Source organism: Empidonax traillii, unplaced genomic scaffold, assembly GCF_003031625.1.
Source record: "Empidonax traillii isolate 1590-97213 ecotype Southwest subspecies unplaced genomic scaffold, ASM303162v1 scaffold621:size378804, whole genome shotgun sequence".
Taxonomy (NCBI): Eukaryota; Metazoa; Chordata; class Aves; order Passeriformes; family Tyrannidae; genus Empidonax; species Empidonax traillii.
Genome location: NW_020955814.1, coordinates 332,257 through 348,673, shown reverse-complemented (window position 1 = coordinate 348,673; position 16,417 = coordinate 332,257). Strand labels below are relative to the sequence as shown.

At 39.0% G+C, this 16,417-nt stretch overlaps 1 protein-coding gene across 1 annotated transcript in view; it reads right to left on the bottom strand.

Moving 5' to 3' along the window:
• Positions 1-12,513, bottom strand: part of LOC114065117 (collagen alpha-1(XIX) chain-like) — a gene marked incomplete at its 3' end in the record, with an annotated part of 37,767 nt that extends 25,254 nt beyond the window's left edge. The window contains exons 1-4 of the mRNA XM_027898768.1: positions 12,425-12,513; positions 10,188-10,317; positions 1,693-1,767; positions 1,121-1,220 (exon numbers count right to left, since the gene is read on the bottom strand). Of these exons, the coding sequence (XP_027754569.1) occupies positions 1,121-1,220; positions 1,693-1,767; positions 10,188-10,281 (269 nt within the window). The remainder of the gene's footprint in view (positions 1-1,120; positions 1,221-1,692; positions 1,768-10,187; positions 10,318-12,424) is intronic.
• Positions 12,514-16,417: the final 3,904 nt, after the last annotated feature.

Below are 16,417 nucleotides of genomic sequence, written 5' to 3'. Positions count from 1 at the left end.
TAATAGCCAATGTCTGTGCTATTTAAAAAAGACAACGATTAGTTTAACTTTGCAAAACTACAAAAACATAAGCATTTAGCACTTACAGTACCTAATAAGTCAGAAAAACTTAGAATCTATCTAGCAGTTTAGTATATGTAGCTTCTTTTTCTTTCATCATGCTCCTCTCCCAAAGATTGTTTTGTGTCTGGGTGGCTCCAATTTCTCTCTTCCTCCAACTCCCTGGCCTCATGCTACCCCCAGTCTGTCTTTGCTATGCCCAGGATCCAAGCAAAGGGGAAGTCCAAGGGCCAGGTGTATTTTTTTAACTAGGCAAGCTGGAGCCAAACCTCTTGCAACAGAAAACACCCAACCTGAAGACATGGGAATACAGTTGCTTCCCTCATCATCACAGGAACACGCTGTACAGAAACCACAGTCCCATGACTCAGAGCACAACACAACCAAGAAGCTCTGAGATGAGCTCCACTGACCACAGGGAACCTGAAACTACATTCCTAACTGCTTCTTGGCATTTCCTTGTCCCTGAGCAAACTTAAATCCATTCAATCCCATTGTGCCTTACTCTCTTCCACCTTCCTTTTGGTTTTTTTCACACCCTGTGTCAGAATAGGATATCGCCTACTTTCTCCTCTACAATGAACACCCACCACTCTGTTGCTGCTCAAAGGCAATATGTCAATTCCAGGAAAAAAAAAATAACATTCAAGGAAATGGTGACACTGTCTTTTTAATCCTGCCAGCAGTAATGAGATAGAGGACAGCAAACTTCACTGAGGGAAGATTAGCATAATACTTCTTGTCATACCATGAAAGTTATTTGTTTTCTTTGCTTTATAAATATTTATGTATTAACAGTAGAGTTTTCAGTATCAGAATCATGATTTGAGAAAGTGATATTCACAGTTAACTTACTACCTAGTTACTTCCAGATTCCAAAAAAACCCACACCAAAATCAAAGTGCTTCCCATAGAAGAAAAACCTTTCAACAGAAAAAAACCCACTGCTTTCTGTGGTGTCCTTTGAATACACTGATAAGTTATTTGGTTAATTAGTTAATTCATTAATTAGTAGCATTGAGTCTGAACTCTATCACCAAGGATGAAAATAGTATCTTACCTTGTATCTCTGATGAGAGGTGCACTTCCCAGTTTAAAACAGATCTTTTCCCCTCCACAAGGTGTTTGCCTTAAAGAAAAGCTTTCTGCCAGATCAAATCCTGTAAAATGTGACACAATATGATACAATTTAATGGGATTTAAAAATCACAAGTAAATACTGACTTTTAGCATGCTTGGTGACTTTCTGGAATACAGACTGACAAGCTATTTTGAAAACCAATAAACAGAGAAAATTTCAATATTCATTTTAACAAAACTATTCATGCAAAATTCACTTCATAGATGACTTTGCAATCTGAGAAATGCATTTGCTATTTCCTTTTATCATCTGAACTGATAAGAATGTGGGATCATTGGGAAAAACTATGGAAATCAGTGTGGTTGCCGAACTCGAACCAGTGCTTCCCAAGAACAACATGTTCTAATTTTAGTCCCACTTTCCTAAAAACAGCAGCAACTTTTGGAGCTTGGAGGCGGCATTCTGTCCTGTCTTTTCAATTTTAAAGCCAGTTTCAGTCAGACTGTGATTACATCCACTACTAGCCAATTAATATAGACACAGTCATTTACCTGGAACACCACGACTGTCTCTGTTGATTTGTTTGAGATGACGGACAACTGTTTTCATTAAAGGACACACAGCACCTTCAAGAGAACACAGTTTAAAACAGAACACATCATAAAATGCTATCAAACTAAAATTATTCGGAACAAATTACCATGACAGTGATATTAACAGGAATGTTTCTTTAGGATATGAAAAGTAGCTATAAAACAAATTACAAAATCTAAACAGGAGTGATGATATTTCAGATTCTATACTGCACTTCCAAGAATATAAGCAGATACTAGTTTTACCCCATTTTAATTCAGCTGCTTATGGTTAAAGTTCATATGAACAACACAAACAGAAGAAAAACACTAAACTGTTACCAAGCCATTTCTATCTACAACACTCTATAAAGCAATAACATTTAAGTTGTTTTTTAATTTCTGACTATATTATTAGAAAATCGTTTTCCCCCATTAATGAATATGAAAAAAATAAAGCACAGATGCTTGACTACCATGAAAATAATCTACTGTTAATTCAGGAAACAGTAAGTAATTTCAAAACGTGTATTAACAAGGCTATAATCATATCCTGTAATAAGCAATGCAAACAATACTTATATTTTGAAACAAATGGTTGAAAATTAAGCACAGGAGTAAATCTGAACCAAAGTATTTTGGTAAACAAGCAGGATATTCTAAATTGTGGAACATGGTAAACTCTGAGGTTAAATCTAATGGAATGCTTAGACCAAAAACTGTATTATTAATATACAACATCTTAGTTGCATGAAGTCTTTTCTTCACTGTTTTTTTTTTTAAACAGTCACATAGGAATGCCCACATTTAAGAAGCAAATACAGAGAAATGTCAGGTTTTGGTGCACAGGTAAGAAATAGGGCTCACTTTTTAACAAGTTTTGCAAATAGCCCTTCTAAATCCTAATAAAACCAGCAAATGAAAGATGACAAGTAATGATATTTGGCCTGTGAGCTTATCAAGCACAGAGCTCTATGAGCTGATGAAACTAAAAAGATGTCTAAGGTATATTTGAAGTTGCTGAACAGCGAAGGTCGAGAGGCTTTCTCAAGTGTCAATTCAATGGAAATAGTAAGGAGTGCCCTACCATTAACCTGAAAATTACCTATATTTAAATGTTTCATAACAGAATCCAGACAAAACATTAACATTCAAAATAGCTGTATTTGTAACCTTAAAGCATGATATTTGTCATTCATTGTGTAGTTATGTAGAAAGCATAGTATCCTTCAAAACTCTTGAGTGCTTTTAAATATATTTCATTATTTGGTCTCGATTAAGTTACTAGTTATTTCCAATTAGCCAAACTTAAACTAGATTATATAATACAGACATAAAGACACCCCCTGATAATATGGTTAATGAAAGATATGTCACTGTTTAAAAAACAGAATGGATGACACTTTTTTTTTTTGGTAAGATTCATTAAGTTCCATGTCCTTCACATCTACAAGTACAAGTGACAATTGACAATTACAAATAACATCAGAAATAAATTAGTTTACTTCTAGGGCTCTAAGGGAATAAATTCTTTCTTTCCCTCAAATAGATTCATGTAAATACATGTATATACATGATTTTTCCTAAATAGATAAATATAGTTTCTCGATGAATGAGATGAAGCATATGAATTAAAAACTGTAAATTCTCTTTCCCTAGAAAGGATGCTGAACTGTAATGAATATTCATGTTGAAATCTCTGAAATTAAATCTCTCATCATTCTTGGTTTGCAGGGAATTTTATGTAGTGTGAAAAGCATTCACTGGATTTACAGAGTAACACATCAGTTTCAATACACCATTTGATACATACACACATCGTATGGGACAGAGACACGCTCACCTTAGATACCCTTTGGTCTACAAACCTCAATCTTCAGTCACATATAAAGATTATTAAACTACAGACTTCTATGCACTGCCACTGTGAAACAATGAATGCAATTATGGTAGATTTATGTAAGTATAGCTCTAAGAAATATGTTGGTGTAAAGGAAGCCATTTATAACTGAAGCCACAATAGCATGTCAGACATATATTGAGAGACGTTTTTCTTATAGCTACACATTCTCTAACCACATTTTTTTTTTCAATATATAGATAAAGACTACCGGGCAAATTCCTTTTTTGGTTAAATTCTTGACAGTACTTCTTATAAGAGCAGATAGATATTACTTACTGCTGATTTTACCCTAAACTGATGTAGTAATCTCTAGAGAACCTGGGAGACAAGTGTGCTTTTTTTTTTTTTTCAGCATTAACTTACATGAGTGTTTAGTGAAAAAACTAGGACGTTTTAGCTTATTCCCCACAGCCATTTTCTTCTGAGTCCAAATAAAGACTCAAGCCTTAATTTTTGTGTTATTCAGATGATAGCAATGATTGCTCACATGCCAAAGACTGTTGACCTTTTTTTGTCAGTGGCATAACAGTCACAGCACAGACAGCCCATTTAAGTGTTAGATATTTGGTTGAATTGCATATCCCCCAAAGAACTGAAAGGGCTACCATGAATCTTCTATCTTATACTGCTGATTTACTCCTTCAGTCCAGTGCTATTCTTTTTATCAGAGAGCTAAGGCAAAACCCTCTAATAGTAAGACCTAACCCTCTCTATACCAGGACTGACAACTTTCATTGCTATAGACTGATGAAAATTCTTTCTAAGTTACTGCTTGTACAGTTAACCTCTTCCACAATTTTTAGTACTGCTGGAAGGTCCTTAAATTTTCTCTAGCCCATGACAAAACAGACAGCTGTGGGTAGCTGAATGTCTATATGAAGATACCCAGGAAAGGAAAAGAAACAGGCAAACTCTTGCTGCTAATCCAGATATGGAAACCATGAACCTATCTGCCCTGTTAGAATACATTGTTACAAAATTGATGAAATAGTAGAAAGAACAAGCTTACATTTATAAACTAGATTACTCGGCATATCATAAAGTCTGTGTGGACTGAACTAAAAAATGTATATTAAACCAGTGATGTCAAAGGTCAAGGTAACATATCTATAAATTAATGAGTTCACCTATCCTTAAGACAAATTAGACGTTGATATTTATTAATCAATGAGTTCTGCCTATGAGCCTATCAACATAAAATCAACCTAATCATTTTGAAAATGTCTATTTATGCAGATGAAGCAGATTCATCATAGATCATTGTTCTTCTGTCTTTCCAGTAAAATGATAGTAAGAATTTTTTGTTTGTTTTCTAACAGAATTATGGGGGAAAAAAAAATGCATTGCATCTGCAACATGCAATGGCACGTTCCAAATTCCTGGAATAATCAGGACACCTGTTGAAGCACATTGCAACTTCCATCTAAGTACCATGCTCAGCTTTCCATTCCAAGGAAACGAGGACAGAACAACTCTGGGGCATGCTTCAGTCTCAAAGACATCTCTGGTGTGCACTTCCTGATTGGGAACCATAACTTCCAATAAGCACTCTTGGCTTCTCTAGATCAAATGTAACCCCTAATGGCTAGATTCACTTTGCAAGTACCTACATGCTACTTTATAATTAAACTTCATGTTCAGGTGAAGTTTTCAGCTGCCATCTAACACCACTGAAATGCACACTGCAAGGGCACTCAAGTTTCCATCAGTAAGCACGACCAACCTAATGAATGTGGCCAAAGAGCGAAGCCCTAACATCCCTTCATTCTATTTCGACTCAAGCTTCAGAAACAAACACATATTAGCCAAGATTTGTCTGACACTCATACTGGATAAAGCTTCATAAATACATAGACATAGGGAAACTCTTCAGAGTTTGCAACACATTTGCAGATATCAGCAACAACATCCAATGAGTCCACCCCAAAGGTATTTATACTAAACACAAGCAGATCCAGCTGACCTGCTTTCAAATAAGGTCAAGAATTCGGAAATCCTACATACCTGTAGCCTCAAGTATAGAGGCACCAGGAAATGAGATGTGAATTTTTTTTTACTCCATTTTTACTCTGTAAACCAGGTCGTGTTACATCACAACATATGTGTTAATTAAGACAAGGGTGGGAAAAGAATGAAGGAGACATGATACAGTAAAGAAGTCAACATAAGTGGTGACTATTTAGATGGTTATTGAAGTAGCAAACAGCTTTAGCAGATAGAATTAAGAAATCCCAACTAATGAAGTTCAAGGGTTAGGATACTCATACTGGACCCTGGGGAATTGTATTCTCCCATAAGGAAGAGTGGGTAGTGAAAAACAGGACTTCATATTATTCGAGACAGCCAGTATGGCTTCACCTAGGGCAAATCTTCATGACCAACCTAGTGGCTTTCTACAATAGAATGACTACATCTGTGGGCAAGGGAAGAGCTATGGATGCCTCGTGGACTTCTGTAGGGCCTTTGACATAGTCTCCACAACATCTCTAAATAGGAGAGATAGGGATTTGATTTGTGGACTGCTTTGTGGATGAAGAATTGTTTGGACAGTCACATCCAGAGGACAGTGGTCAACTGTTCAATGTCCAGATGGACATCAGTAACAAAGAGTGTCCCTTGGGGTCTGTATTGGGACCAGTGTAGTTTAATGTTTTCATCAATGACATAGTGGATCCAGTGCACCCTCATCAAGCTTGCAGACTACACCAAGCTGAGTGGGGCAGTTGACACACCTGAAGGACAGGATGTCATCCAGAGGGACCTGCAGGTCCATGGGAATCTCACGAGGTTCAGCAAGGTCAAATGCAAGGTGCTGCAGAATGGGTCAGGACAACACCCAGGCTGTGGGATGAAGTGATTTAGAGCAGTCATGACAGTCATGACAGGGAGCCCTTGAGAATACTTGTGAATGAAAAGCTGAAGATGAGCTGACAGTGTGTGCTCACAGCCAAGAAAACCAATCATATTCTGGGCTGCATCAAAAGAAGCATGGCCAGCAGGTCAAGGAGGTGATTCTGCCCCTCAGCTCTCATGAGACCCCCACACCTGGAGAACTGCATTCAGTTCTGTAGCTCCAACATAAGAAGGACATGGACCTGCTGGAGCAGATGCGAAGGAAGGCCACAAAAATGACTGGAGGGCTGGAGCACCTCTCCTGTGAAGACAGGCCAAGAGAGTTGGGGTCATTCAGACTTGAGAAGAAAAGGCTTCAGCGTGACCTTACTGCAGCTTTCAGCGCTCAAATGGGGCCTGTAGAAAGATGGGGACAGGTTTTCTGTCAGGGCCTGTTGTGACAGGACAAGGGGTAATAGTTTTAAACTAGAAGAGGTAAGATTCAGACTAGACTTTAAAATAAGGGTGGTGAAACACTAGAATAGGTTGCCCAGAGCGGTGGTAGATGCCCCATCCCTGGAAACACTCAAGGTCAGGTTGGATGGGAATACCAGAAATATGAATATATGAGAGTTACTGTGGAGTCATTACCATGATTTTGAGAAGTATCTAGCCATATTAAAAACATTAAAACCCAAAAGCTGAACCGATTTGCATACTTTAAACTGCTCACTGTATTTGGGCTAAAGTGCCTATCTAAAATTATGATCTAGAGCCTATACTTTTCACAACACATTCCATGTCAAAAGGCAATGGAAATTCACCAGGCCTGACAGTCCCAGGACTTTGCTTATACTACATTTTTCATGGGTTAGCAAGTGACTTTAAAAACAGTAATTGTAAAAGAAAGCTGAAAAAGAAGCAATGATCTGAGAATGAGACAGAATATTAATATTCTTAATATAGAGCATTCTGGAACGATTAAATTAGAACTTCATGTGTCACTACAGAAAGAGCTCATATCCACTCTCAAGACCCAAATATTTCCAATATGTTGACAACATGAACAAAATATTCTTGAAGTCAGATCAAAAATAGGATTGTGGAAAACTCCTGGACCCTCTCCCTCAGAGTTACTATATTCTGTCACAAGAAGTGAGTGTTTCCCTCTGATGAACGTTGAGCACAGCAAAGCTTCTGGATAGGCAAAAACTGAAAGAAATCCTTGCTGTGAATCTAACGGTTACTGGGACACTCAGAGCCTAAGGAGGACTGCTCCGAGAAAATCCAGCATTCTCTGCCACACTGATCTTTTTTTTCAGTACCGGTAGTTATTTATTACAATATTGATCCAAAGAATAAGTATATTTGGCATGCCGGCTCAGAAAGCTCTCCTCTACATATGCACACAAGTTAATCCTTTCCCTAACATCCTTCTTTCCCTCATCACCCTCAAATTAACTTTAATGCACACTTTTTCATGAATTTCAAGACCATTCCTGTAGAATCAACTCGATTAAGTGATAAATTTCAGGATGTAAATACAATAATCCCAGATCCTCTCTAAACGTACTTTGCTGGAAAGGCTTTCATATTAGCACAGTGAGAAATAAATGCTATGCATATGTTCTTGAAGGAAGAAAACCAAAATACTGTCTAGGCAGATATTGAAGGACAGATGCTGATCCAAATAGAATCGATGCATAGGAGAGAACAAAGACCCAAGAAAGAATGACTTAGAGTGACTTAATGCAAGATAGGAGAATAAGAAAAAAAGAAAAAGAAGAGGTTAGCTATTCCTCTCTTATTGAAGTGAACATATTTCCAATTTGTAACAGATTCATCTGCATACAAATTATCAAACTGTAACCAGACTACTTTGCAACACAGAATATTCGCTTTAGCTGAACAGGGCAGATTAACAAAAGGTTTGCAGAAAGATCTGTACCCGTTTTATTGCTGCTCCATTACTGGGTTCATTCTTTCTCAACTCCTGCTTCCTGGTCTACGAGTTGTATTTCTTTTTTGGACAGTAACCATACCTACAGACTCTAGAAGAGTCTCTTTCCCGTTATCAACTTCAGGCTTCACTCTGAGCCTACTCCTTGCTGTTGGCAGAGCTGCTCAAGCTGGCAGCTATCTACTTGTTATTCCTCACCATCTGCCTGTATCACCACAAACCGCAGAAGCATCTCTCAACTGCACACCATCAGCTATTCACAGGAAGGAGAAGTTCAATCTCTCTTCTTCTTCCTAGTGGTTCAATTGGACCCATATTTGATCCATTTGTGACAATCAGGTTAAGGAAAACTGCAACTTCGCTGCTGGCTGCCTAGCCACTAACTCCTAACAGAATGTAATACAGAGTTCAGATTCACTGTGAATTAGCAGTTCAGCATATCTGGCACATATTTCCAACATTTACTAAGACATATTTTCCTTAGGGAAAAAAAATAATACACAAGAAAAGAGAATTCTTTTTCTTGGAATTTCATTTTAACATTTTTCAAGTTTCCATTTATTCATTTATATTGTTAGGGAACCTTCTGCACTCACACCAATTTAGTGCTTTTAAAAACTTCCCTTTTGCAACTAACCAGCTAGCAATGATAGAGAATACAACCTATTTTGCTATTTGCAGACAGCTGAATAGAATGATTTTACAGCTATGATGTAGGTTTGTTCTCTCACAGGGGTTAAGAATAATTCATCAGTAGAGCACTTAGCCTCACTGCCCTAAAAATATAAGGGAAAGAAATCTTTGACTTAAATTCAGACTCTTCACAATGCATTACTCTCACCTGAGAGCCCACACATAACACTTATTATTTATTCAATATTACTACTTATAGTTTCCAGGAGTAGTAAAAGGATCATTATCCTAGTCACTGATTTTTTTAATTTCTTAGGCCTGAGTTTCAAATGTGCTATTGAGATTCAAAATTGTTGTGTACATATAGCTTCTATTATCTTTCATCAGATTTCTGGAAAAAACAGCATTACTAAAAATTAGGGGTTTTTTAAAAAGTACTTAATTTAAATAACAATAAGCATGTTCTTCTTGCCAGTAAATGTAAGAAAATTATAGAAAGTTGAGGTATGTGTGGAGGATGAGCAATTCCATAAAACTGACATTCCTCATTTGAGAAGCACACATGATGTGCCTTTGGGACAGAATTTACCACACCCTGGAGAGTTACTGTAGAATTTAAGTGAGAACACTAGACAACATGTGGACAGAAAAAGAAGAAAATAAAGAAGTATGAGAAAATTTGCAGAAGATTAGTAACAGCTTCTAAGTGAAACAATATCATTATATTCCTTTTTCCCATTAGGCACAAGGTTTTGTCTAAGTCTGTCTCTATGAAATATTGTTCAGGTCACTGTGATAACTGGTCTGCTCTAATAAAGCCACATGATTTTGTTCACAAAAGTTTCACAAACTTTGATTTATAATCTTGGTTTGTATGGTACAGAAAAAGAAAAAAAAAAGAGAAAACAAAAACTCCTGGGATCTACAACTGCCTCCAAGCATGATTCGTCCAAGCACAGGAAGCAGAAGGGTTGTTTTGGAACTGCTTCCAACTTAGGACATTCTACAAAAAAAGATTTACATTATCTTGTATAATGTTATCTCCTCATAATGTTTATTTTCCATGTGTTGTTGTTATCTGTTAGAAATTTTTCACTATTGAGATTCATGCCTTTGGTTTGTGAAGGGCAAGAAAAGTGGAAGTACCTGTCTGGTCACTCACAGCCACAGAAGTAGAAACAGGAAGGAGGAGGAAGACTGCCATACAAAGCCAAACTATGCAGGATCCAATGTACTTCATCTCCCCCTGGACACATATGAACAATCAGCTACAAATCTGAAACAGAAAATAAGCATATTTAGAACAATCTCATTCTTTTCGCCTCACTCCATCAGAAAACTACAAACGAAAATTTCTTAACTGTGAAGAGGAAGTTGCTAGCAACATGCAAGTGTATAATTTATCTGCTTAAGGAGCTATAAAAAGAGTCTTATGTCAATTTAAAAATAAATGACAAATATACTCCTTGTTAGTTCTTTATCGAACTTCAAAGTAACACCTTAGAAATACTAACTTGGAGATATTAGTTGTAAAGGCCCTGATTTTCCATTTAATTAGTAATTACTAATTTTATACTTCTCCCCAAATTATTCACTATATCAGCTAAACTATTTGGTGTCACAACACTTCCAGTGACTTTGAAGACTACTACTGCTGGAGCAGTCTTCAAACTGAACGAAGACCAACATGCAGTTGTTTCAGTTTAAGCACAGCAGAAACCAAAATATGCTGTTTCTTTACACTGCAAAATATACAAGCAGCCTATATTTAATTTCCACTTAAAATCTCACAAATGCACAGTCTGGCTTCAAGAATATAGCTTTATTGTTCAGCTTTTTCTCTAAGTCAACTGCGATGCACAGACACAGATTTAACGACACACAAAAATTGGCATATATTATTCTAATCACATTTTCTGTAAGAAAAGCAAAACACATACCTAAGATGCAATTTCTATAATTATTTTCGCAGGGCACCTTATTCATCATCAGAGCTATTCTGTCAGTCACATGCACTGACAGCAACTACACCATCATTAACTTTTTCAGCCTCTCCACCAGCAGCAAAGCCAATACATGTTCAAATAATATTATAATTTAATTTCCTGCACCTGCTTTGCAAGCAGGCATCGGGAATTCACTAGAGCCGCCGCTTCAGAGGATTCGGTTTTTTGAAGGGCTCTAACAACCAGCATCACCACCCCCTCGCTGCCACCGCACCTCCGGGCTTGGGTCCTCTCCCGCCGGGGGCTCCGGGAGGCTCCGCTCCCTCACTCAGCCGGCGCTCCGGAGCCCGCGGGGCGCCTGCGGAGCGACCCGAGCCCTCGGCAGGTCAGATTTTAACTCGGCAGTGCCGGCGGCTTCATTTCCCTCGGATAGAGCTGGGTTTGCCGGAGGGAGGGTCCAGCACTCCAGGCGGGAAGGCAAGCGGGCAGCTCGAGCGGCGGGGCTGGGCGAGGAGCCCGAGCAGCGCCCCCGCCCCGCTGTCGGAGCCCGCTCTCGGCGCTCTCGGCTCCGCGCCCCCGGCCCCGCTGCCGCGTCCCCCGCCGCGCCCGCCCCGTCTCCCCGGACGCTCCTGCGGCGCCGGGAGCGGCCCGCCCGGCCGAGCCGAGCGAGGGGCAGCGCCCGCTTACGCTTCCTATGCGGCCCCGGGAGCGGAGCGGGGCCAGGATCCCGGTCGGGCCGGCGGCGCCTGCGGGCGGGGGACTCCCGGTGCCGCCGGGCGCTGCGGCGGGGCCGCGCCGGCACCTGCTCGGGGCCGCAGGTGAGGGGCCGGAGCGGGCCGGAGGCGGCAGCGCTGGTGCCCGCCCGGCGGGACGCGCCCTCCGGCATCGCCGGCTCTGCCCCGCAGCTGCTGCGCGGCGCGGTGCCCCCGCGGCGGAGGGCACTCGCTGCCGCAGCTCACTCACCGGCGTGTTCGACTGACTGCGCGCAGGCCACCCGCTACGCGGGCTAATTACAAGGGCACGCACTAGTAGGTAGGTTTATAAATGTAAATATATGCACAATCAGAATCAGCATTGTGGCAATTCGCAACACTTTAATCAGTTTTGTAAATTACTGCTAATTTAATAGAGCTGTTTCTATTAGCATATCTTAGTATATACCTATAGTCACCCACTAACATATACAATGTATTTACGCAGTCATGAGAAGCATACTATAGCATAGGCTGATTGCAGTCCATTAAAAACTTACAGTGTACATCATGCTTATATAAGACATAGTTAATATTAGCAGTGATAAACTTAAATGGTTATTTTGGAAAACAAAAACCCATGAACAAAACCACCACAAAGCAAGGCAGGAATAGTGTAGTGTGGGTGTGTGTGTGCACACGTTAAGATGTTTAGAGAATTGACTACAAATAATTAGTTGCTTACCTTTAATGTTTGTGTTATTCTGTCCCCCGGAAGCACTGAAAACGCCTCTACAGAGCTGCTGTAGTGCTGAGGAGTTGCTGGAGTAAGTCTCCAAAGAGTGGTAGAGGGGGATGCAGCTCTGTCCTTATTAGTCTCATACAGTGTGACCCTCCCACTCAGTGAGCAAGAATACTCTGCAGGAAAGGACAACAGCCACCCAGACACAGATTCTACATAATCATATGTGTATATCCCAAGACAGGTAACCGTGTAAGAAATGGGTTTTTTTAATTCTTCCCACCACCTCCCCAAAAAGAACAGTACACTACAGTTCCATAAATTAGACTGCCATGGGATGAATGCATGAATGAAATAGTATCTGGTTTCCAGTTGTAAAGAACCAGTTACGTACATTAGCACACTGGAAGAAACTAGCTTTTATCCTTTAAGTGTAAGCATACACCATTAATTTTATATACTTGATCATAAATTTTAAAATCAGCCACTTAAGAAACCAAGAGAGTACACCTGTTTATGGCACTGATGCTGCAATGCTCAGCGAATTACTGACAAATTACTTTGCCTTTTAAAATCTATAATTTACAAACCTGAATGTTCTTGCACTTGTAATATCATCTGTCTGTGATGAAATGGTGAGACTGAGCGCTGCCACTGGCTCTTATCTGAATGTGCCAAACTGCACTTTTGTCAGGTTCTCCAAGTGTGCTTGTGGCAGTTTTCTGCATTGCATTTTAAAGATGTAAACCAGATAGAAGGACGGAGAGAAGTACAATGACTAGAAATAGAAATACAAACACAGAGTAGGGCTTTAATTAAATATATCTCATTTATACATATCCAAGACATATTTTAGCTTTTTCTAGAAGAATCATTCTGACAGGGGAAAAAAATTGAAGATGATCACATGAAAATTTATCAGCTTAACATGAATTTAGCCAACTGGTCTTCAGGTCAGAAAATTCATAGGATAAACTTTTTTCTACCCCTAGTCCCCATACCCCAAATCCTCCCACACACCCACCAGATTTTGGAAAGTGTTTCCTCATTTCAATTGAGATAGCTAGCCAGGATAACCAGCAAATCACATGGAAAGACATAATTATCTTTCTGGTTTGAATTTCAAAACAGTTGTTGTTCTTCCCAACTTAGAATCACATGAGAAAGATGAAATTGCAGCTTACATACACATCTGCTGGGGTGTTTTATTCCGCAGCTTTGCCACAGACTTGTGGTGTAACTTTAGGCAAGTCACACTTCTCGCTTGCTCATTCTGTAAATCATAGAAAGTAAAGCTGTCTTACCTCGCAGAGTGAGGGGCAAGAGCCCAATCCCACAGCTGAAAAATCATCAGAGCACTTTCCTTCTCCTTCAGACTGTTCACTTGATAAAGGCTTCAGTGTTGAGCCCTAATTCTGTGTTTCAGGCAGAGTTGTGAGATACTCAGTTGAAAGACCCTTTGTAAAAGCTCTGCCCCTAGTGAAAGGCATAATCATTTTTGATTTGAAAGGAACTGCATTTCTTATTGCTCTTTCAAGCTACGAAATTCTAAAAAAAAAATTTTTTTTAACTTAATTTACATGTCCTAATTACCTGGATTCATCTGTGTTACATGAATATAAATGGTCTCGTTAATTTCAATCACTGTAAGTTTTGAATTAGCTAAACATTTTATTTGCATAACAGTTGCACATATAATCAGTTCACCCTTTAAAGAAATATTTCTGTCCCTCAAAATTTCAGTGTTGCTTAAAGGTCCAGACCCAAATAAGGTCTTCTTTTCCTACAAAGCAATAATGAAACATAATTCCTAAACCAAAGGTGTTGCTTCCCTTACCAAGATACTGGCACTACAAATAGAAAATAAAATACCTTATTTGGACCATGTCAATTTTAAAGAACACATCTGCATAAAAGTGGTAGGTAGAAGAATTAGAAAGTGCTACAACCTTCCCTGACTAAACCGTACACTTCCTGTACTCTGGGCCAGATCTTCAACTAAACAGGAGTATTCCAGTTCACACAAATCAAAGGAATTACAGTGATTTATTCTAGTTTATACTAGAGGAGGTCGACATTAGGGACTTCCACCATATATATTTATGTTCACATTAATAAATACAGTTTGAATGACTCATGACATGAAACTTGGGAACAAGAAAAACCTTACTCTTTAAAAACCCCTGTCATGCCCCCCAAAAATGGCTTCTCTCTGCCTCTCATAATGAGTAAAGCCACAACTGGCAAAACATCTCCTGTTACCACAAACAGCTTAAAAATCCTAAACACCTGTACTCTTGTTCACCTGCAGTTACTGATGCACTCCAGAGAAAACACTGCCTACAGATTGTCTTATTTCCTTTGTATCTGGGAAGCACTGGAAAAACTGGTGATAAGAGCTGAAGCACCTGAAGCAAATGGATGATACCCCACGTTATCTTTGTGGTAACATGTTTTTCCAGCTATCTTAGAGTTTAGCTAAAGGACAGAGAAGACAGGATTGGAGCTGGATCCAGCCAAGAGCCAAGGCGAATACACCAAGAAGCAGGAAGGAGAGAAATTTAGGTTTGAAGCCATACTTACCACAGACATGCAGAGAACGTTCCATCTCATGCACCAAGAGGGAACTGCTCCACTGAAGAGCTTTTACTACAACTGCAGTTGCAGGCAGGATTCAGGGGTAAAAGGTGAGAGAATCTGTGGCAAAGGTACTGACTTATTTTGTAGAAAATTTTTCTTTATTGCTAACAATCATTTTCACTCTTTGTTTCTTTTTCGTCACGATTAGAACATCCAAACCAGCCAAGCAGCATATTCACTGTCTGTGCAGTGCTAACAGATTTGCCTCCATCTCGTTAGACCCACATTTTAAACTTGTGTTGCTTATGACAACGCATATGCAGGAATGAAGCTGTAAACTTGGAAAAAACTCTGTAAGAGCAGCAGTATCCTACTTGAAAACAATTTTGTGAAAGCAGATTAATTTGAAACGCCCCTTACCATGGTATTTCTCACTCAATGTGGAGCTTAGTATTTCTGTTCTGTTGTATAAGCCCTTATGTGGCATTGTTCCTTGCCAGATGATCCTTTCTGCCCTCTGCAAGATTTGTCGGTCACGACAACTGCATTCCACTGAAGCAATTAAAATACAAATGCTTTTAAATACACGAGACTGAACTATAGTGAACTTAGACAAAACAGGTGGAATCTTCCCAGCCCGAGGGAAGTTAATGGAAATTTTAACACTGATGTAAATGGAGCAAAAATGTCACTCAAATGAGGGCACTTCGGCAAAAATTACATCAAAAAGGAATTATTTATATGCATGTGCACATATACTAAGCACTCCTAAGCAGCAAAGCCAAAGAAAAGCTGGATGTCATTTCATTTCTTCTACAGGAGATGAAAAGAGGGAAAAACCCCAACTGTTACTTCTTTTTCTGCATGCTTAGGAAGCACTCAGCATTTGAGTAAAGGGGCCAAAATTACTCAAAAAAATGCACAGAGAATACTTATCACTATACTTGGGTGGTATTTGTTGTCTTGGCTCAGGTATTTTCTCCACTCTTTGAGACTTTACAACATGTCTTAAAATAAGCAATTGCTAGTAAGTATAATGGTATGGCAACCAAAAGAAGAAAAAAAAAAAGTTCTTCATCTTCAATTCCAATGCCACTGATAAGCCCCATCTCAAAAAAAAAAAAAAAAAAAAAAGAAGTGGCATTGTATCATTTATAATATTTAGTTGCATCTGGTCCTACTACGTTTCACATTCTTAATAGTGACATTTTAATTCAAAATACATAAATTTCAAAGTAAATAAATCAACCTCTTGATATATTGCTTATATTTACCAGTTGCAAACATGCCAACAGCTGTTATCATATGCTTTGTAAAGTATTCATTACCATTCCAGAAAAATACATTTCTCGGCATATACTACTCTTTAAGTGTTCAGAAATTCAGTCAAGTTATTCAAACCTGAAATATAGCTGG